At 43.2% G+C, this 23,897-nt stretch overlaps 1 protein-coding gene across 1 annotated transcript in view; it reads right to left on the reverse strand.

Moving 5' to 3' along the window:
• The window catches only part of DGKH (diacylglycerol kinase eta), a 161,275-nt gene extending 139,056 nt beyond the window's left edge, over positions 1-22,219 (reverse strand). The window contains exons 1-2 of the mRNA XM_066176230.1: positions 22,090-22,219; positions 15,603-15,788 (exon numbers count right to left, since the gene is read on the reverse strand). Of these exons, the coding sequence (XP_066032327.1) occupies positions 15,603-15,788; positions 22,090-22,146 (243 nt within the window). The 5' untranslated portion in view covers positions 22,147-22,219. The remainder of the gene's footprint in view (positions 1-15,602; positions 15,789-22,089) is intronic.
• Between the last annotated feature and the right edge of the window lie 1,678 nt (positions 22,220-23,897).

A 23,897-nucleotide genomic window follows, 5' to 3' on the forward strand; every position in this document is an offset into this window, starting at 1 on the left:
CTGTGTGTTATAACAGCATTGTTAGCTACAATAACTGTATTTCTTAGGTCAATGGACAATTAAAAACAAAACAAACAAATAAAAAAGGCAACAAACACACATTGGAAAATTCTGACCAGGGAAGCTCTGATCTTGATTAGACCACCTTGAAGTATCAGCATTTCTACTTGGACTAGGGCACTTTGAATCTACTTCTGCTTGAGCTTTACACTAACTCTTTACTGGGGACACAGGTTACAAAAAAAATGAAGTGGTTGAAAACAGGAAACAGTTCTTCATTGAACTGTAGAGTCCTAGAACAGCTTGAGTTGAAAGGGACCTCAAAGATTATCTAGGTCCAACCCCTCTGCCATTTTCCACTTCCACTGATCTCAGACCCTGAATGAAGTAAGGTGATTACCAAGATGCTTCTGGAGTGTTGCTGCACATTGCTTAGTGGTACTTCATTGTACCATGCAGGCAGGAAAAGGCAAATACTGTTCCTACACAGAACACGTTAAGCTTTGGATTCCCCTCTCCTGATCAAGTGGAAGTACACAATACCCTCTCCCTCCTCATGTAATCTTCCAGTTACCACACTCCTAAATAAGCACAGAGAGAAGGGAAGGCAGGTTACTCCTAGGGCAATCATTACTTTGAGTGAGCGAGCAAAACACCAGGGGCTGGTTAGGATGCAGAAAGGTGAGTTTGATTGTGACACAAAGACAAACAAGAAAGGAAGAGGAAGTAGTAAACAGGTCTGCAAGCAGTGTAGAAGAAATCCCGGGAAACTGAGGAGCTAATTCACCGCTGTGCAAAGACCAAAGAAATAAGGAAGCAGAACTGACCACCCTGCTATAAATCTCTCCTCCTAAGTATTTTGGGACTGGCCTAAACAATACAATGCTGTATTTTACAGAGATATGTGAGCTATCGCTAAATGAAGCACTTTGGAACGGGAAGCAAGTTAACTGCTTTAGCATGATGTAATACCCCAACTAATTAGCTCTGTTAGAAACAAAGCCCAAGAGGGCTGCACTGGATCCAGAAGGCAAGCAGTCCATTTAGGGCTACCGAGCAGCACTGCTCTCCTCCAGAGAGACACCTCCTTGACATTATCAGCTGAAGTAGTAAAGCATGATACAATAAAAATAATCGTCATCATCACCATCACATGCAGAGCTATGGTTTTAGTGGAAAAGTAGTTGTGAAGTATGTGCTGTAAAAAGAAAGGTGAGAGCATCCACTTACACCCCAAAACGGCTGGTTGTTTCATCAAAGTTGAAAGAGAGCTCCTCCTTTTGATGAGCAGGCAGAGCACAGATCCTGCCTGAGCACAGATTCCTACACTGCTGCTTTCACCACAGGTCATGAAGTTCGTCCCAACCAAAAAAACAGCTGCTGATTGGTGTTCTGCCAAATCTGATCATCACTGGGGCCCAGCACCTTACCCTGGTGCTCACTGCAACACAAGCCCTTTGAAGCTATCCAGTTGTTTTAGAAAAGAAAAGCCACAAGAACAGAAAACAACTTCAAACAGCTCACTCATGGCAGATCCCACCAGCCTACTACACGTTCCCTCTTTGTGTAGCAAATGATTAGGGTAACAAATGTTTTAAAACCAAAATACGTTCTTATCCTCAAAACGCATACAAAGTTTAGAACATTATCATTTCACTCCTGAAAGATGGAAAGGGGTAGATGGATTTTTAAGATAAGCAGTCACGTTTTACTACTTGGCCTCCAACAGCAGCAATTAGAAATATACTAAATTCATGGAAGAGATCCACCTGAAGAAAACAAGGAAAACAAACAAGGAAAACAAACAAGAAGTGGCACAGAAGCTACAGATTACAGAAAAAGCATGAAAAATTTCAGAGACCAAACACTGCCCTCAAGGCAATATTGTCCCTTTTAAGATCCACCCACACAGTAAAGCCTCTCCTGTAAGCACCTCTCTTCCGGGAGAAAAGCTGTCACAAAGCCATTACAACAGGCAATACCTGATATGGAGCTGGACATGGAATGCCCACAGGTCATCTTCCTGAGCAAGCTGCCCCATGGTATTCCAAGGTACACATGTGCAGCAGCCAGCAAAACCTACAGGCACTTAAATCCTGCTTATTTGCTACAAAGTTTTGCAGTATGATCTGTTTACTATGAGAACAGGTTAGGTGCATTCTAAGAACTCAGCACAAAACACTAAAATCACACTTCTCACTCTTACTTCTACTCCACAGATACTCCTTATTTCTGTGTCTGGTTCTCTGTCTGAAGCAGGAGCTTACACATGAGTGATTCAAGTACTACATCCTTCCTTGCTGACGCACTGAACACCCTCTCTTTCACTAAGACTTCACTTGGCTGTGATGACACATGAAGACACCCTTAGAAGCTGTAAGAACAGTCCTGTTCACTGGCAACATTATGCCCCTCTCAAGGCCCAAAGAAAAGACTTAGAGGTCACTGAGACAGACAGTCAAGTTAAGCATTCACTGGGATGTGTACTTCCAGGACTCCAAGACATTGCCCCCCAAAAAATCTGTTCTTAAACTACTTTCTTGCTTGCAAACAATTCTCTGCCTCTGCTTTGATGTACCTTCAAACGAAAGCGGTTCCACACATTAAATTCCATTTCAACTGCACTGATGAAATGTGCAGAGTGCCCTTTGCATCCTGCACTCTTTTACATTGAAGCTTTTAGGAACGTTAAGCATATCTATCCCCATTGTTCAAATCCCAGGATGCTGACATTTCAAATCAAACTCTCCTCTATGCAACTTGTGAAAATAACAAAGATAACCTCCCACCAATGCTCAGCTGCTTGCCTATATGCAATGAACCCAGCACAGGTTGCCAAGAGACTGCAATGATGAGCAGCTTTTATTCCTGAATACTCTCAAATGAGCTTTCATGATATATTAACTATGAGCAATAAAACATGGAAGACCCCATTCTTGTTTCAGTTTAGAATTGATTTTATTGCCAATATATAAAAGGACATAATTTTTTTAATCGATTAAGAACATCATAGCATGTCAGTTAAAACTGAGAATAAGCAATTTTCAGATAGCATGCATAGAAGTCCCCCCTGTAAGCTCCATTCCCTAGAGTAAAAATTAAGTGCAGATTCAGTGAAATTTAGGAGGCCCTAAAGAACAGAAAAACGAAGCCTATTATAAGATACTGTTAGTGATTGTCAACCTTTCCATCTAAGAATAAGGCAATTTAGCAATTAAAACAAAAGCCACCATTAAACCTTAGGTGTCAGAACATTTTTCCTCTTTTGTAACTATCTAGATGAATTATACACTGTGTACTACCTAAAGAACAAAAGTTCTTTTGGATTTGTTCCTAATACATCATTGCATACATTCTTAGGCCCTAATTATTGATCAAATTTTTCAAGCAAAATTCAGTGCTGTCAACTATCTTTTTTTTCTGTGGATACTGCATATTTTTGTCATATAGCCTACTATAAATTTCGTTTTGTTTAAATTACACTAAATATGTCTCCAATGAAAGTAAAACACAGAAGTGCTTTTCCACACATGACAAAATCCTGCACACACCAAGAATCAGAAGTTCAGTATTGCTTAATTCCTTGGGGAGAAGAGCTCGAATCACTATTTCTCCATCATCATATGCTGTGGTAAAACTGATGAGTGCTGTTGGCAGCAACCGACAAGGTTTGTGCGGTCAAAGGTCAAATAAAATGAAAGATGAAGCTTGGGCTCAAACAAAAGACAGCTTGAAAAGCTTGATAATGATTTTCATGATAAACAACTTACTAGAGGGAAAGTATTAAAAGTAAAAACAGAACGTGAATGGGCAAGAAGTCTACATTTTATCAAGTCCCAGTGCCACACATTTTGTTGCTGTATTTATTTGGGTCCTTTTCTGTACCACACTCATGACTTCTGAATCATCTGTTACCACCTCCAAGAGGTGAATATCCACCTCCATGGCCAGACCCAGTGATGTTGGAAGAAAGGTGAAAATGATGTAGTGCTATCCAGGCACCCTCAACTGCATCTTGATGAACTGCACCTTCATCAAATCCTAGGTCATCAAATGTGATACAGAATGATACCAGAAACAAACAAATAAACAAAACTAAAAAAATAAAAGGGGGTAATTATTTAAATTCCTGCAATTTTCTTTTATAGCACATCCCAGCTTCCCTGAGCCAAGTCCCTCTTCAAAATCTAGCTTTCTAATATTAACTAAATCTGCACACAGTCTCACAGCAAATAAATCACAGCCATAGTAGGGAGAGTTTTCAAAAAAAGCAATCAGACGGGAAAGCTTAATTTAGAGAGAGGAGAAAGTCTTTAGACCTTGATAAGGTGTGACATAATTCCATGCCATTGATCTGCAATCATATAGCTGCATCTGTAATGCAAACAACAAGTTATTTATAATACTCTTAATTAGGTGTAATAAGTGTACACCGGCACATTACTGAATCTACAAATAGACAGCAACCACATCATTTCACTCCTGCCCCATGTTATGAGATATGGGAGAGGAGAAGAAAGGCACTTTCATTTCTTCAGACCTTTCTTAAAGTTGTTTTGGTGGTGGGTTTTTTTGGGGGGGAGAGGAGTGTTTGTTGGGTTTCGTGGTGGGTTTTGCCCCTGAAGGTATTTAATCAGGCCTTTAAATATTGACAAATCTTCCTCAGCAGACACAGGTTATCCTCAACCGTTGTGTAAAAGGAAGAGAGAATACCTGATTTGTAATAAATCAGGAATCACATTCTATTGATCTGTAGGACATTCAGAAAGACACGGCTCTGGGCAACCAAATGTCACCTTGAAAATGTCCCTGCTCTGAGCATGGGAGTGGGACACATGACCTCCCAAAGTGTCTTCCAACCCAGATTACGATTATGATCCTGTAACAACATTCATAAATATTTGTTTCTATAAAAAGTCCCTCTCTATAACCTGTCACACCTACACACAGTAACTTGCACTGTAGACCAGCTACAAATAACCTTGGGGTATATTTTAAAGGAAAGGTATAATCATCTGTAACAAAATTCAGTAGAAGCTCATATGCCTCTTGCCCTGGCTATGACTTATTTTTATTTCTTTTTACTCAAATAGAAAAACATAAGATTTCCCTGTCATTTCCAACACCTCACTGTGAGACAACCTCTCAGGGACACAGATTTATCAAAATCTCAAAGGGTAATTTGAAATATGAGCCCTTTGCAAAACAGTTGGCAGCAGATCCCTGGCTGATGAAGGAGTAGAACCTATGATGTTAACTCCTTTTATCTCTTCCTTAATGGTGCACACAGCAACCATATGGAAAAAAAAATCGTTTTTTTACCCTAAACAGTGTAAGCAAAAAAAATATAAAGTATTGGTTTGCATGCACATGCACACATGCATGGAACTGCTGGGCTCTAAATACTGTTCTCTATGCAAGAAGTAAGATCATCTGGAGCACACATATGATCGCAACTGTGGAAAAAATGCAAAGCTTAAGGAAGCTGGAATAAAAATTATGTATTGAAAAAAAAAAAAAAGCTATTCACTGCAGTTGGATTTACCTGGCAACAGCAGGTAACATGAGATAATACACAAAAGCACTGACGGGTCTTTAAACGTACAGCTTGACATTGCCAGCACATTTAATAGCTTGCTTTTGACAGGAGCTCGTCAGAAGTTCTGTACTTACTAATATCTTCAGTTCCTTTGAAATGCTGAAGAAGAAGCAGAACAGAGTCTTGCAAGGCAGCATCAGCAGCACAGATAGAAACCTGACAACCCTCTGAAGCCTGAAGGATTTTTTTAAATGCCTTTTATAGAATTACCAAGTTGGGCAAGGGAAGAACTTGTCATCTAGTCAACAAAATATACACACAGAGCCCAACTTGTGCAACCCGCCTTGAAATTTCCGAAAGATTATTTGCCAGTGGATCAGGGAGGATTGGAGACCACCAGCCTAAGCAGCAAACCATCTCGGGTATAAATTTTATCTCCCCTGCACATAGTTTTGAGGCACATTTTGGTCAATGTTCCCTCTACAAAATGTTAACCAGTGGACAGTATGGGTAAAAGTTTTCTTTGCTTCCAGAAGCACCACAGAATCATGTTTATTAGCCCAACATCCATTCATAACTAAATTTAAAAAAAAAAAAAATTCCAAGATGCAGTCAACTGAGTTACATGAAGAGGTTTTCCTAAATTCTGGTTTCCCCCTGTAAAACCCTCATAATGCAAACTTTTATGTTATATAAAGGTTTGCTTAAATAACTTCACTCAGGGGAAAGAAAATCAAGTTCAGTGTCAGATAGATGGTTCTGAAAGTTATTCCTGGTTTTGTCAGTAACGAGAAGCTGTGCAAAGGGGGAAAATATTTTTTACTTCCTTGAAAGTTCATATTGAATCAGAAATATTGGTTCTTCAGCTCACACCCAAGTAAATCACACTAGCTCCCCATTACAGATCTGTATCCCCTCTGCATTCATCCCAGGCAGAATCCACATATTATAAATGTACCATTATATACAATAAAAAAGAATACTGCTTACACCATGAACACCACCATATTCTTTCAGATCCTTGACTCACAACCCCCTTTTTACCCTTTGTGTTCTCCTTTATTCACTTTAAATAGATATCTGAGACTGAGGCCAACCACTGTTTGCCTAGAGAGTAACTCATGTGAAGCTCCCTGACGCTTCAGGCAAAAAATGACAATAGCTGAAAAATCAGCAAAAGGAGTGCATTAATTTTCAAGTCAATAGCTCCACAGTGAACCATCTGCTCCCAGGATTGATCAGCACCACTGAAGGAGGAGGCAGTGAAGGGTAAAACTATATAAAAGAAGCAAACTCATATATCTGCACCCTCCCCCAAGACCCCACACCCAACAAACTTCATGGTCTTTGGCAGTTACTCTTTTTACGGGAACTATTGGGAGAAATCTTGCAGAGGCATAGACTAAAATGAAAAGGGATGTTACCCCTTCTCTGTTCAAATTCCTGAAGAAACCGTGACAGCAGCAGGCAGGAAAGAAGGGACAGAACATAAAGCAAGATGTCTCTATGGGAGCATTAAAACAAACACAGAAGTATGTGCCCGTCCTCACGGTCAACAGAGAGTGTGCACAGGGAGGAAAGAAGTCTCTGCCTGACGGGCATCAGCCATGCTGATCCTTTCCAACATTCTTAGCTGAACCAGAGCAAGCCACCCTTCTCACAAACAGAGAAGCCACTGACCTTCCTCTCACTCCAGAGGATCACAGCAGCAGTAAGGACTACCAGCAGTCAAACTGAAGCCGTTCAAACTCAGTTACTAAATTTAAGCAACCACACAACAGGACATAACTGACCAGAGCAGCATGACAGTCCTTTAGAACCACTTAAATCTCTGCAGGCATGAAAAACCTCAGCAGATCTTCCCAGCATGGAATTATGCCAGAAGTGCAAAATGACACTGAGGGCACAGCCGGTTCTCCTCGGCAAGCACATCTAGAGAGACCCTGGCAAGTGCTGGACACACATCCTCCTGGTGGCTGCCCACAGAGGGGCTCCTGTTGCTTCCCACCAGGAAAATATATAGGGAGACTTGCCACCCACAAGCTACTACTCAGTTTCAAAACCCTATTCAGGTTGCTAAGTGACAATAAAGTAGTGCAATCTCACACAATTTGCAAAGCCCAAACGCTTAAAGGCAAGGAAATGAATTGTCCAGATCATCATAAATCTCATGCTGCCCATCTAATAAATAAATAAATTCTCATCAAATGTAAAAGCTTGCTGGATTCATTACAATAACGCCAGCTATCCCAAGAGGACAAGCTCAGGTTTTGTTAATGTGCTTTCAGTATCTAAGTGGTGAAATATTCCTAACCAGGGATATTATTCAAACAAAAAATAGAGTTAGAAAAATAATTTTTTTGCTCCTTCTTCATAATTGTACAATCTATCATGATAATTCGTACATGGCAAAAATTTTTTAAGTCAACTATGATCTGACTTTATATACAAAATTTTTATGACCCACATCTGATGAGCACTTAAGCACCAGCTTAACTTTAAGAAGTAATTAGTCACATAAAAGTGTACAGGGTGACTAAAGTGTTTCAGTATGTGCACAAATGGTGTACTAGAATAAATCTCTTAATTCATTTTAAATAGCGTCTAATGTAGTGGTCTTATTTTTAGTATATCAATGAAATAATGTTTATTGTGGGTTAGAATTAAGCTTGTTTGCTGTGATAAATGCAATGTTTACATTAAGAAAGAATGAAGCTTCTCTTCAGTATGATATAGAGACTATGAGACTATAATTTCAGACTTTTTTTTTTCTTTGCTAGCAAATTGAGAGTCATGGCTTGAACTTAGTATTATACAGCTATGGTTACTGCATGTATTTAGTAGCCTGTTCTTAGGCTTTTAAAACAAGATTTTGGAAAATGCAACTGATTTTTTTCAAGGCCAGAGGGGAAAGGATAAAACAGCAATGTAAAAAGGTGGCAGATACAAAGGTGAAAGAAAGAGTTCTCTCACTTAATAAAGACAAAGTTCAGATACCAAAGTACCAGAGTGAAGAAATGCCAAACAAAACTAGCCATGCTGTCAACAACTTTAAGAAGTTGTTGACATCATTTCCCCTTACTTGACAAATAATAATAAAAAAAACCTCAAAAATTTAATGGCCAACCAGAACAAAATACTGATCTTGTGGTTCCTTTGCAAGAAAGCTACTGAAGTACTCTCACAAGACATCAAACTATGTCTTAGTTATCCCTGTCAGAGGAAAACAACCAAAACAGCATGACTACAGAGCATTCTTTTAAACCCAAAGCTCCATATTCTGTGGATCAATGAATCCACACATTAGCTTCTTGCTTTGCTGAGATTTGAGGTCTACAAACTTTGTATGTTCTTCTATAGATGCCTTACAAGAAGCATGGCTGGTCAGAGTTCAAAGAAAATGAGAGGAACATTGTTTTTAAAAAAAACATATATATATAGCCTTTTGGAGTGTTCCAGAGCAAGAGCATTGGTCTAAGCTGCCTATTACTGTCTTCAGCTAATCAAGAGAATTTCAGTACTTCCCTCCAGAAAAAGGCTTTATGATAGCCAGACAGGCGATCAAATACAAATATACTTCAAACACAAAACCACTGTAATTCTAGCTATTCTGCTTTAGATATCCAAACTAATTTCGCTAGTCCAGCTAGTCATCCAGTAGTCATACAGCAGTCATACAACAGTCTTGCATCCTGCATTCTGACGTAGCTGCTGGAAACAATTCAAAATGTTTGCAAATGATCTATATAGCCTTACATGGATAAAGACCCTGCTATAGAATAGTCCTTTCTCGAGCTCTGGCATGGCTGTTATGTGACTCTGGGACTCTGCACATGAAGTTCACAAGATAAGGCATCTCTGAAAGGGATTCCCAGTTGTCATTTATTCTTGAAAAAGTCTCTTCTTTTGCTTCTTAAAAAACAGAAATTCTCCTTAAAGTACAAAATTAACTCAAAGTGTTTCACCCAATCTTTTTCGCAGAAAAGAGATCTCCAGCTCCTTGGAACAAAACATAAAATAATCAAAATCTTGTATTAAAATATGAAAGTGTTATTAAAGATGAAAGGAATTATTTTTTTCCACCATCACAACTCACCCAGCTGGCTGGGGGGAAAAAAAAAAAAGGGTAATTCATGTTATCTCGTAGTACAAAATAGCATCAATACTTTAAAGATTCTAGAAAATGAAAAAACAAAACAAAACAAAAAGAGAAAAAACAGAAACAAAGACAAAAAAAAAAAAAAAACAAACCCTCTCAAAAGCAACATTCTTTGAAGACCTGCTTGCAAATACCCACTGAAAAATGTTACAAGCTCCTCCTTTCTGGTACTTAGCTAGCAATTTAAGCTTTGCCAATATATGCATCACCAAAACAGCCTTAGCAGATTTCATTTCAGTTTTATACAAACATGTGTCAGAATTTGGAGTGGTAATGACCACTGTGCCTTAAATAGTGTAACTCTTTCCATTCTAACTCTGCTTGCTTCTATGTGGTGTATCCAGTCATTTTTAACTTCCCCAAACTATCATGACTTTGCCTGAAGTTTTCCTTTAATGGACTCTATTTTGAAACCTTATGTAGACACACAGCAATTTTAAGAAGCAACCATATTCCACACCATTTAATGCTACAAACTGGTTTGCTTTGTCCAGGCATACTCAAGGATGGAATAACATATATACATATATCCATATCAAAACTTAAATATATTGCCCTGTGCATACATACATGTGTTGCATGTATCAAGAATACACATTTATGGATATTGAAGTTTAAAAATAGGTTAAAGTCCCTAGGATGTGGTCAGAGAAATAAATTTGCCAGATTTTACAACAGTTGGGGGGGGGGGGGGGGGGAAGTTGCTGAGATATTTTACTAAGGATGGCTATACAGTACATCAGTTTAATTGCAGAATGAAAATTATGGAAAATATGAATGCTGAAGACAGATATCCTGCAGCACCCTTTAGTCTGTTCTGTGAACACTACCAGGTGCTAAGAACTTGAGGACGATTGCTGTGCACTTCCTTACTAGTGACAGTATTCATATTACTGCAGTTGCAGAATACATTACAAATTACAATGCATTTTGAAGCTGTGCAGAGTCACACAATCCTAATACATATAAAGGATCTCCACTGGGGTAAACTTTGCTACCATGGCATTTTCCTGACAATTTCTGGTCCATAAAAAAATCATGTTTCCTTAACCAGAAAGGAATGAACCACTACTTAGTTGAGTAAATTGGGAACCACTAAAACAAGGAAAAGCAGATTAAATTGCAGAGAATGATGCTCATGCATTTGCACACTGGTATCACCCACAGCACTTTACATTTAGGTGAATTAACAAGCTATGGTAAACTGAGAGAAATGTATACTAGAAACAAACAGGAAGTGACTGCTGGGACTTGGCACTGTCAAATGTCACCATATGGAAAAGGTTAGAAACTATTTGAAGGCTCAGTTCCTAAATGGCTGGTGTTAAGGCAAATAAAACCACAGTGGGGAATTTAATTACTTTACTTTTATTACTCCGTAATGATTTAAGATCACAAAAGATATATATTAATAACTCAGACAAGAAAATTCAAGTAACAACGCGTGCCATTTAACTAAACAACGCTATATTATCTCCACTAATTATAACACAGTCATGCTTCTGAACATGTCCCATGTTACAGCAATTTCATTACTAACAAAAACCACTGGGGGTGAAGGAGAGGAAGAAAGCTTTGTCCCACATACCTTACAAGTGTATTTATCTTACTCAATACACCACGTGTTCTTGCATTTCCTAAATTATACTTTCTGCTCCAGAATGTCTGCTTCATGCAAAAATAAACACAGGCCAGATACTCAATGCAGATTCGAGAGCAAAGCATATATCCAACAAAGCTTTTGCATTAACTGGATATGGACCCATTAAAATAGGAAACCAGGCCAGTGATAAAAGTGCTATACTCTTCATTTCCAGTTTTTCTGCAGAGTACTCAAGGCAAGAGTGGGAACTGTAACTGTGCTCATCTGACAACTATACTTCCAAGGACCCAGGGATTGTTTCATTTATTAATCTTGCGCCAATTCTCAAGGTGAGAAGAATTCAAAGAGAAAAAGTGTGAGCTCTAATTTGAACCTTCCCTTCTCGACATGTTCTTGCTATAAAGAACAGAAGCAAGGCAATCTTTTTAAGGAATGTGCTTTGCACTACAGCAATTAACTTTAAAGCAACTAGAAGCCAGCTGATGACAGGCAGTTTTCGGGCTGAAGCCCCAAGAACTGAAGTCATCTGTTTAAGGAAGGCACTGACTCTGCCTGTCTTAAGCAGCATCTTTAAAAATGAAGAAGCCAAATTTAACACTCACATGGAAAACTTTCCATTACTTCAATCTCCAATGTAACCCTGTTTGTAACCCAGTATTATCATACATACTACTTCAAAACTGTCTGACTATAGTTTTCCAAAGTTCTCATAAAATCAAAATATATATTCTTTTTTGTAATTTTTTTGTAATATTGTAACTTTTTTGTAATATCGTAATTTTTTTTTTTTTACTGATATACGTTTTATGTACTAAATATTCAGGTCTCCCCAGATGAGGGGGAAAGATGAGTAGACATTACAAAACCAAGAGCTGTTTCCATTAGTGATTTTGGCTCAAAAGTGTTCAAACTTCATGGAGTACCTGTCACCTATTTATTCACTAGTATTTCCTCCATGGAACACAGACAAACTCCACAGATGCAAAAGCTTCCAGGATAACATTTAAAGATGCCAGCTTTAATCTCAAAGAAGTCCTAATCAGTTTTGGTCCTGATTTCCCTGAAGGTACCTACTGCTACAGTGTCACTCTACAGCCAAGTATGGGGCTTTAGCAAGCAGTTCCTAGTGACAAACAACATGTTGGCCAAAAGAAGAGTCCCTTGGTCCTTTACACCACTACTTCTGCCCTCCTCCTCGAGTTGGCAGACACCAACACATGCTAACCGTCAAGTTTTCTGTTTGGGGTAATTAACAATGGCCACATTTTGACACAAATATGCCTTTAAAATATTCCAAATATGTAAGAGCTAGATATGCATAGACTAAAATTACAGCCATAACAGAAGTTACAATGATGTCCAGCCGTATCACCAATCTGTTTCTCTTAGCAACCAACTGTAAAAGTAGTTCCACTGAAATCAAGTAAGCAGTTTGCCAAGGAAGTTGCTATCCAGTGTGGGTAAGCTGTGGCAGAACTGGACAACAGTCTTCTAAATAGAACTGTGAACCAACCATCAGAACCAATCATTAGCGTGTCACAAACAAGCAATAAACTTAGGTGTAATTACATCTGCCAATACAGTACTCCTGCTTTTCATCTTCTCATTCTCTTATTCACCCCCTGCCCTCAGCTAAATAATTAATTGCTTTTATTTAGGAAGAAAAGAGCAAAGAGTAAAAACTCCCTTTGAGAGCTACAGATGTTAGAAGATTTTAGGCTTCTGTTTGTGCTAGTGGAAGAGGCTTATTCTTGTGCATTTATTTCCTAAATCTTGTTACACACACATTAAAAAAAATCCACTCCTGAGTGATTCTGTCTGCAAAGTATTCACCATATGGTAGCTTTCACAAATGATCAACTGTACCAAAACATCTAAAAATAACATCTTCCTTAAGTAAAATAAAAACAATTACCAGCAGAGACTTTTGGGTACAGTTCTGAGCTAAGGAATCAATACCACGTCGGTGAAATGCTTCAAGTAAGTAAGTAAATAAGCAACCTCTGGAGAAAAATAGCACAGTCCTAAATGGCTCACAAGCATCAATGATAAATGGAATATACATGCTTTGGGTTCTTTCAAAAGTCTATTCTTAGATGTAAGACAAACCCAATCCATTTAATTAAAACCTTAGCTTACAAACACATCCACCAAGTAAGTGAAGCTTAACAAATCTAATTTGAATGAAAGGGACTAGCTGGGTAAAAGAGCAGCTCCCTGATGTTCCTTGCTCTAGTGGTTTCATGTAACCACTGATCACCAACTACTACAACAGCAAACATACAACACCCTTAAACTAAATGGGAGTTGTCTGTCTAAATATAGCTACTTTTAAATAATGCATTGTGAGTTATAAAATAAAGTGCTACTGAATTATTTAACATGAGTCTCATCTTTAACAATGATATATCACTTTTAATTAAATTGAAAGAAAGATGTTTCTATTTTGAGTTGTATATTATTGTAAATTGCAACCAGTAAAGCAACATTTTAACTCCAATTATGTCAGCAGTCAGTTTTTCCTATATATATATATATATCTGATTCACAGAAATAGAACTGGGACTCAAGCTAAGATAAGCAAAAGCAAGACTTGCAGAGCTGTCTTAGATCTTCAGGCGATCCCAGCTTAGCGTTCATTCACAGCCTTCAGATACATAATATCCCACCCATCTGTAACAGTTGGCAAGAATTGGCCGGGATCTCACTCTCACAAACCTGTGTCGATAACATTCATAAGAGGCACGTTTTCCTTTTGCAAGTATCAACCTTTATGAGAGCAAACACTCCAGTGCACTTAATACCCCTACAGCTAATAAAGGCATCATGTTCTGTAACTTTTAAAACGTTCTGAAGACTGCCACACAGAAGGGTTTTACAGCTTAAAGTTTGTGTAGAACTACGTTTCCAACACAATGCAACGGTTGTATATTATTTACTATAGTAACCTTTCAGCCAGGCCTAACATCTGTAAATGCAAAATTAACATTGAGCAACAAAATGGAATGACACATCTTGTTTAGGAGGTTTCAGGAAAAAACTGCTTTCCACCTCACATAACGGAGTAGCATTACTGTTTAACAACAACGCTTTCTGTTTAAAGGTAGCTGCCTTTTGCACGTAGTGCATGGAGCAAAAGCCCAAGGGAAGAACAGCACCAACCGGACAGGACTTCACAAACTACTAACTTTAATGGGTGCTCTGTAGAGGAAACAACACCACATGACCAATTGTGTAGAAATCAAACCCTAACTGTGATCAGTCCAGGCCTGCATGGAGTCACTTTGCCCCTCAAAACAGACACTTCCAAGAAAAACCCTGATCTTCATGTCATTGCATCAATAAGCTCTCCCCAACGAGGATTTGTGCAGATCCCATCATCGACTGTGGACCACGCTTTGTAGAAAGTTATGGGATCCTTCTACACAGCAAGTAAGTCTGTTTCATTATTTTTATGCTTTCAAATGCCTGCTTGTTGATTTTACAGGGGAAAAAAAATTAAATAAATATACCGTCCATGAAAAAAGTTAATTCCACTGGGATATTTTCAGCAGCCCGAGACAGCCAAAAAACTGCATTAACCTAAAATTTTGACAGCTGCTTTACGCATCCAGTGCCACGAGCGAGGATGTATAGAAGTTTATTTTATTACTTTCCGCGAGGTGCCTCTCAAAGTGGAAGCCGCCTTTGCCTCCTTGGCGGCACTCCCGCTCCCGAAGGGGAGCCCGACGTGCCACCGCAGGCTCGGTGCCCGCCGCTCTGGCGGGGCGCACGCCAGCGGCCCCCGGGACCGGGGGTGAACTAAAAAGGGTGGGTGGCGAGTATGGAAAGTGGCGAGGAAGGGCTCGCTGAGCCAGCCCACCCGCGCCGCAGGGTGGCAGGGCGGGATCCCCACGGCAGCGGTGCCCGCCGCTGAGGAAGAGGAGCCGGAGGGAAAGGAGGGAGGGAGGGAGGTAGCCCGCTGCTTCCCCCACACCCAGGACGCCCGGCAGGGCAGGGCGGCTGCCGGGGCAGGCAGCTTCCCCTCCGGCCAAGCGGAGCCCCGCCGCCCCGGGGGGCTCTTCCTGCCAGCCGGGGACAGATGTGGACGCAACAGCTGGACGGGGAGGAGGGGAGAGGAAAGGAAGGAAGAGGCACGGCTGTCTCACCACCACCCCCCCCCCCCCACCCCCGCCGCCGCTCCCGGGGATGCGGGCGGGATGCAGCGGCCGTCCCCGGCTCCGGGCTAGCTTCGCTTTGGGATAGGGATGGAGAAACCGGCCGTGAAAGCGGCAGGGCTGGCCGGCTCCTGCCCCCCTTACCTTGCTGCGGATCTGGCCCGAGGTGGACACTTTCCGGATGAGTTTTTGGGGGCCCTCGTGCTCCCCTTCGCTGTCCGACGACTCGTCCGCCGGCCCCGCCGCCGCCGCCGGGGCTTGGGGCTGGGGCTGCAGCGGGATCCCGGCGCCGCTCATCCCCGACTCGGCCCCGGCCATCTTCCCGGACTCCTACCGAGAGAAAGCACACGAGCCCGGCTCAGCCAGGGCAGCCGCTGCCGCTCCCCTCCCCGGGGAGGAGGAGGAGGAGGAGGAGGAGGAGGCGGCGCGGGAGGGTGGGGAAAGAGGCGGCGCGGGGAGGCGGGGACGGGGGCGGTGGCGATCGCAGCCCTGGCGGAGCGGAGCGGGGCCGCCCGCCCGGCCGCCATCTTCCACCGCCCCCTACCACGGGCAGGGGCCGCGGGCCGGCCGGCCGCCTCCGCCCGCTCCTGGGGACCGCGGCACGGCCACCCGCCGGCGGGCGGAGCCGGGCGGATGGGCCCGGCCCCCTGCGCCCCTGCTGACGGGGAGCGGCCCGGGGCGGCTGCAGGGGGCGCCGGTGCCGGCCGGGCCGCCCCGGCAGGAGGGTGCCCGCCCGCAGGTGAGCGCCGGGGCCAGTCCGGGCGGCGAAACAAGCGACGGGGAGCGGGAAGGGCGCCCGGCGCCCCCGCACCTGCCAGGGCTTCCTCGGGTGTCCCGGCGGGGCCGGGAGGTGGGACGCGGCACCGGAGCGAGCAGCGCCCGCCCCCGCCGGCACCCCCGTGCGCGCTGCGCCTCCCGGTGACCCTCGGAGCGCGGCGAGTGCCGAGCTCTGGGCGCAGGGATGGCGAAACCGGGCGGTGCCGTGCCCGGTCCTCGCCCAGCCCAGCCCGGCTGAGGGTTGTGCCGCTGTCCCCTGGGAGCGCAGGATGTCTCTTCGGGACTTGGACGAACGGCATCTGATGCGATGGGCTCCTTATCTGTATGCTATTCCTCCAGCCAGTCAACCCCGTGGTAACTATCCATCAGCGCCAAAGCCTTGGACAGTTTTAGTAAATGCATCTGTTGCTTTCCAATGATTTTTCTCCTAATAGCTTCATTTTCTTGTTATTCTATTCATTTTTGTCTTTGTGAAAGAGCAGCTCTTACTTCTGAGGAAAGAAAGGGTCAGTTTTCCTTTTTCATCTGAGATCTGGCAGCTCGCGCGATCTTGAAATGTCACCACATGTTCTGAATTGTGGGACTTAGAAATTATTGTGGCTTGTATGTAGTCAGTGTTCCAAATAAGTGTTTAAATCACAGCAATACTAAATAAAACACACAACTCCTGCGTGGACTGGGTTAAACATAAGAAAGCAATCAATACTTGTGGCTTCCATATTCCCACAATTCTATTTATATTTCTAGCAAGGGAACTGACATCTCTTAACATGCTAATATAATGCCACAGTACCTAAATACAAAGCATTTAATGAGGAAAAGTAAACAACTGTACAACCTATCCTACACTGCAGACACCTTGCCACAGTCTGAATTTCAAATAGTGGAGAGTTTTTATAGCCCAGCCCATTTCTTTTATTGGTGTTTTTATTTCTAGTAGCATTGGGGAATATAAATATTTCCATGAAGCCTTGGAGTTCTTGTGGCTTAGTTCTGTGTCACTGCACCAGATGCTTCAAATACAATTCTACTAACCACCCCCACATAGGACCAATTGTGGAGATTATATTTTAAAAAAATAAAAATAACATTTAAAAATTCAAACTATCTATTAAGTTATATTTTAAAGGTATTTTGATCAAATTAGCTACGTGCTCTATTAAAATATTAATAAGGCCTAAATCCTATCATTAATACCACATCTCAAAAATGCTTGTGAAACTAAGGACTAATTCTGTCTTATCTCACTCTTCAACTGAGAGGGAGTTCTCCACTGTTCAAAACTTGAGCAGATGCAAGTATGCATTGCTCTCAGTAGGTTAATTTAGGGCACAGTTAGGAAGAAAGAGAGTTAAAAGCAATGTTTTTGGACACTGTGTCTTTCCACCCTCTTTTCTTCCTCTTCCCCATCTTAATTTTGGGAATAGCAATTTATGCCAGAACATGTCTCACTGCAATTCCTTAATTCTTTTGAAGGTAAATATCACTTGAATATTGCAAGGGGACAAGAAAACATAGTTTCCTAATTAATGCTACTGTATTGCACATAAGAGTAACTGTGATTTGAGAAACACTTGGTGCTAACAGAACACAAGGAACACTGACTACATTTAATTCGACTGAATTAAATAGTGCTGGCTGAACAATAGTAGTTACTGTTAGAATAAATACAATTCTTCAATTTCTGTTCATTTTTAGAGCTTTATAATGAGCACTAGTTGCTGCACACTTTCTGCACCATGCATCTTCACCTGGGCTACCCCGGTGTCCTCTTCCTCACTCCTGACTGTCCAAACACAAAAGTGTGGTTACCAGGAAAGAAAGCACTAGCCTTTCACTTCCAAGCAAGTCTTTTTCATCATATCTTGGTAAACTTCAGAGTGCTATGAAAAAAAAAGTACTAGGAGTGTTCTCTCAGGTTACTTATGTTAAGATTTTAGTAGCAATAACCTAAGTCTGCCAATGATAGGAAATGTCCCACAGGAACAATTTGGTGAGAATATGAAAACATGGTTTCTGTGAAGTATGCAGTGGATTCTGTGAAATTATAGGCTCTAAAGTCTGCAGTTGTTTAACATTTACAGAGTTCTCCAAAATGGAGAAACCAAGTGTTAAGCATTGCTGAAAATACAGAAGTTACTCACTCATGTTAGCATAGAAGGTTGTTTCTACAAAGATATACATTGCCCAGGCACAAAGACAGTTTTAAAGATATCATTATTTCCGCTTGTTCTTCTTTTCAAAGGTATTAAGAGATAATCAGGGTCCAGTTGCAGCCTTTACCCAGATAAAGCTGCCTAAGGTAGCCATGAAGTTCACCTCAATAAGGACTTGCAACTTGACTTCTATCCCTTCGTCTCACAGCTGGATTCTCCTAGGTGATCAATGTCTGACTCAATATGAGAAATATTGGATAGCACGTTTCAGCTCAGTGACCACAGCTACGAATACTCTGGCACAAATGGCACCACTAGACTTCTGCAAGTTGGGCTCTTGAACAATGTGCAACTATATGCAGCCATTAAAAACACATACAATATTTGCACATGCTGTGTTTTTCACTCAAGAGTTTCACACTTCTTAGTAATGACCATAAATTTCCTAACTGAAGCAAGGGAGTAAAAAGCATAAAGAAAGGTTGACATTTAAAGGAAGATACTCAGCTAACAAAAAACAGCTCCGCTGACATAATTTGTGCTACGGCAATTAATATCAGCTGATGAGCTGCCCTTTATATACAATATATACCTATTTACACTGTGATATTGCATACATTTAATATACATATATACACTGTGAGAACATTTTAACTCAACCACATTGAGTCCCAATAATAGGATATGTGTCACTAAAATGCATATGCAATGTACAAAAAATCTAAATACATATGCACTCTAGCTGCACTAAAGATTATAGTTTATAATACAGATTACTGCACAGTTTGATTCCAGCCCTAAAACTGATTCCCTTTGTAACAAGCATTTTTACTTTTTTTTTTTTAATCACTTTGGCATCTACAAACTAGAGGGTAATACTTTTCTATCCTTCACTTCAGAAAGTTGTTCTGAGGGAATCTGAATCAATAGTGTGTCAGATCAACAATGCATTATTCATCATGCTTTAAAGATTTTATTGAATCTTTCCTAATTTTGGTGGTTAGTGATAGCTATGGATTTTAACTAGGCTCCCCACTCTGAACAAGTTAATTTCAGATCTGCCTGTCTGAACTCCCTCTGCAGATCGAATTAGTGATACTATTCTTTCTTGACTTCCTTACTTAGCAAAGAGGAAGCTAAAATATAACAACATGTATCCATGCCACTGTTAAAGAAAGTAATTACATCACTTGTGGCTGGTTTGGGATTAGGCAAGGGAATCCTGTACCTGTAGGTTACAATATTAAGGAAACTACTAAAGTATGTTGTTTGCTTCAGAGTGAAAAGGTCCAAACCAGGGCAGGTAATAAAAGTAAACAGATGCTTTGTGAATATGTTAGGACTTATGCACGCATTTCAAGAGCAAGGTAAAGCCAAGACTCAGGTCTCATATAAAAATTGTGTCTAGAGCTTTGTAAGTCATGTGTTAGGCATATTTTTACTGCAAAGTCACCAAACCTCCCTTGCAAGAATGCAGCATGAGCGTTGCATTTTAAGTCACCTTTACTTCACTCCATCATGGGCTCTTACACAACTCTTGCTGGATTCAGGAAGATCTTTTCCATTAAAAAGTGTGCTGTGAGTTAAGGAAAGGACTTTATAGAAATCTGAAGTAGTACACAGACAAGTCCAACCCTGATTGGCAAAGGACTTGTGGCTGCATTTAGTGCCCATCACTGATTTCTCAGAATAGCTACAGGAAGAGCACTTCCCAATAATCTGACACAGATTATTAACTTGCACAGATTCAAAACCTGCAAAAAATAGCTTTCCCTATCTTACTGGTCTTTGTTTTGTGTTTTAAGAGCAGGGGAGGGAGGTTTACTATGTGTTCCCTTTCATCATTCAGGTCTTCACCTAAATCTCCCTTTGCCCCCATTATTGTAAAAAGCCTGCTTATGAGCAGATGAAAAGAACAATGTGGCTCTTGCCACAAAGACCATGTATTTTACCAGCAGGTTTCCAGGTAAAGGATTGAGTGGATCCGCTGAAATTAGAGTCTTGTAAAGGAAACTGGTGCAGTGGTTAACCTTAAAACTGCCTTCATGGATGTACTCTTTAACAAATGCAGCAATGAAATGATAAACATGACCCAAATCCTGGCCCTTACTGGGGAGGGGGAAATGGAGGGGGGGGAAAAAAAAAAATAAAAAAAGAGAGAGAGAGATGTGCTCCTTGTTTATCTAAGGCGTGCTCACAGAAGGAAACGGGCTTGGATGCTTCAACCAGGACTCCGCATTTCCAAGCGGAGAGGGGCTGCAATCCATCTGCCTCCCGAGTTTCAGCTGAGTTTTGGATGACGGCAGCAATTTAAATGTCACTGTTTAATAGGATAACGCATTCGCAGGAATTGACTACGCTGCCTTCCTCCCACGATGTCTTCATCTCTCCAGGCAAAAACTCTCGGGTTTCCCTTGCCTGATCCGTTCAATGTCAGCTCCGTGTTACCGGAACACACATACAGCTGTTTTCCCTATCACAGCTGCATCTCTGGCAACAGTTTCGGGGCTTGAGGACTGCAGAGGGCAGCGAAGGGGGGTGTTCAGCTTAACCACAAAAATTAGAATAGTAAAAATATATTTATGAGGGCTACAAATCCTGACAAGGAAGGGAGTGAACTTAGTTCGTTGTGGGCAGCTCCGGGGCTCGGCTGCTGCTTTCCTGAGGGTGCGCACAACAAGCCACGCAAAGAATGGGTCTTCCCCGTTCGCTCTTTGAAACTGGGTTTAGAAGTGAAACCTGGACCAACAAAACGAGCTAGCAAAACATGGTACAGACATCTAAAGGGGAGCTTGGCAGTGGCACGGGGCCATGCTTCATGTTGCCTCGCCAAGTTCAGGGCCAGAGGCAGCCTAGCCTTGACCTCTTAGATAGCCTGAAATCTCCCAAGCAGCTACCCAAAGCCTATTTTTAGCCCTCCCTGCCTGATGTATGTGTGCACAATGGAGAAAAGCCTAGGAGCGGGACCAGACTGCCCTGAAAAGGGAAATCTGATTTTATCGCCTGCTGAGGATGCCGGTGACATGATTTCCTTTGGTTGGAAGGAGGGTCTTCGAGTTGCTTAAACAAACCGCAAAGGCACCTCACCGCAGCTTTCCTCCTGGCCAGCTTGAGCACTCCCCTCCCTTCGTAGCGGCCCAAAGGCGCGACTTTGCCCACACCCCACAAGGCAGGGTGACAGCAGGGTACCCCCAGCCCCGTTCCACTTTGCCGCCGCGATGGGAGCAATTCCCAGCTTAGCTCCAGAAGACGGGGGGAAAGTGTGTGTCTTTCTGGAAACTGCCTCCCAACGCTGTTTGGACACGTTGCTTTTGCTGTGCTAAGAGAAGGAGTTTAACGGTGCCAATATCCAGCCCACCCCCCTCGGCAAAGTTGAAGGCAAGGCTCTCGGTGCTAATCCCAGGCTTTCCACCCGGGCAGTGAAACTCAGAAAGGGCAATGAACCCCGTCTCCCAGAGGGACGAGCTCGTCAACAAATGGCCAGACACGGCGGGGGCGAAAGGCTCCCTCCCCCCGCTTCCCGCGACGAGGGGACGAGCGCCGGCGGCCGGGCTCTGCCGTGGAGCGGGGTCGAAAGAAGGGAAGGGGGGGGCTGGAGGGCACAGATAAGGATGGTAGCCCGACCCCCCGGCTGAACAATACAGGCAGGAAAAAGGGTAGGAAACGCCTGTGCAACGGCAAGGCACGCATGTACCTACCAGCTCCTCCCAGGCGGGGCTGCGAACGCTATAGGAAGGGTACCCATGCTCCTCCATCACCCCGCAGCAGGTCCCCAACCTCCGCGGGGAGAGCGCCGACGGGCAGCGGAGCTGGGTCCGCCGGGCTGCGCCTCCCTCCCGCCGCTGCCGCTGCTCCGGCTGGCAGCGCTTCCCCGGCGCCGCTTGTCCTCCCCCCACCCCGGCCCCGCTCCTCCCTTTTCTCCCCCGGCTCTGTCCAGGCCCCCTCCTCCCTCCCCGCCCGGCTCCTTTCCCTCCCACGGCCACCGGGCTCAGCCCCGGCTCCCGGGGGAGCCGGCCTGCAGCTGCCGCGCCGCTCACATCATCGCCGCTTCCCGCCCCCCGCCCGCCCGCCGCGCTGTCCCGGGCGCCCCGCACGCCCGGCCCCCTCCCGCCAGCGGATCACGGGCAAATCGCCTTGGGCGTAAGCCGGTTTACGGCCGCTCCTGCTGTCGGCGTCGCGGCGGGGCCGGGGGGCGAGGATGCGCCCCGCGGCGAGGGGAGAAAGCCCCTCGGTGCGCCGGGGGCCGCGCCTGCCCCGCCGGGACACGCCGCCTCCCCTGGCCCCCAGGCTGGCCCCGCTGAGTGCGGGATCTGCGGCCCGACGGGCTCCGCTGGGGGTTGCGGGGTGTCCCGGAGGGAGCATCGATGCTCCCGCATCGCCCTGCCCCGAGCCCAGCCAGGAGGGGGCCAGGGTCAAGGCCCTGGTGCTGGGACAGCCCTCTGGCCCCACTCCTCCGCGAGGGCTCCGAGAGCGCGGTACTGGGCTTTCGACACCGTGTGGATGTTAAATTGAGTGTGAAACGGCACCTCGTTCCCCCGCAGAGGCGCCGGGTGGTTCCACTGGCACGTTAAGACAAAGTCCGGGGAGCTGGGTCACGGAATAGCCACTGTGGAACAGAGAGCACGGATGTGTAGGACGTGACTGACAGGGGGTTCTAATTTCTGGGGCCACCATGCCAACCTTATGGAGCAGCAGGATTTCTCTGTCCCTCATTACACCTTTTATTAATACAGAGTGTGTATACTTCAGCCTTCTCAGTTTACTAGATACCAGCACTCCCTTGAACACCAGCCAAAGCACTACAGCTCTTCAAGTGGATGTTGTATCTCCTCTTCTCCTCTGAACTCAACACTTTTGCTCATTTGTTTCTCCCTGTTTTTGTGGAATAGCGGGATATGTGAAAAAGTAGGACTGGAGGACAGAGAAAAAAAATGAAGCATAGTCACCATCCAAAATAACGGTGTTCTTCACTCCACTTTCAACCTGCCCTTTTGAATTTGCTGCTACCTTGTTTGATTACAACACGTTGTCTTCAGATCATCTACTTGGTAAGCGCAAACATGCACAAGAAATTGTATTTCACAAGAAAAAATAAAGGAATTTGGATTTGTAATGGTTATAATTTTATATTTTTTCATTTTGTTTGTGTTTTAAAGCTTTTTCATACCGAAAAAAAAAGGTTCCCTGACATCTGAGCTTTAGCTTTTGGAAAATACATCTATTTACAAAGATGTAGGAGTGCTATTGGTGCAAAAAGATTAATCTTGTCTACTCATTTAACTAAGGCTATTAAATACTGCCATGAAGTTAAGATATTGTGCCACTAAGCCAGGCTCAAAGAATTGCTGCAGCGGCTCAGCTCATTTGAGGAACTGAAATTGCTGCACTTCTTCCAGATGTAGAAAAAGGAACTATTTTTTTTGATAGTAAGTTTATCAGCAGTGAGTTGATGAACTGCCTTAATGGTAAGAGTGTAACCTCAAAAGGAAGAAAACAAGATGACTTA

Source organism: Chamaea fasciata, unplaced genomic scaffold (assembly GCF_029207755.1).
Source record: "Chamaea fasciata isolate MVZ Bird 193981 ecotype frontalis unplaced genomic scaffold, bChaFas1.0.hap1 SCAF_2, whole genome shotgun sequence".
In the NCBI taxonomy this organism is placed as follows: Eukaryota; Metazoa; Chordata; class Aves; order Passeriformes; family Sylviidae; genus Chamaea; species Chamaea fasciata.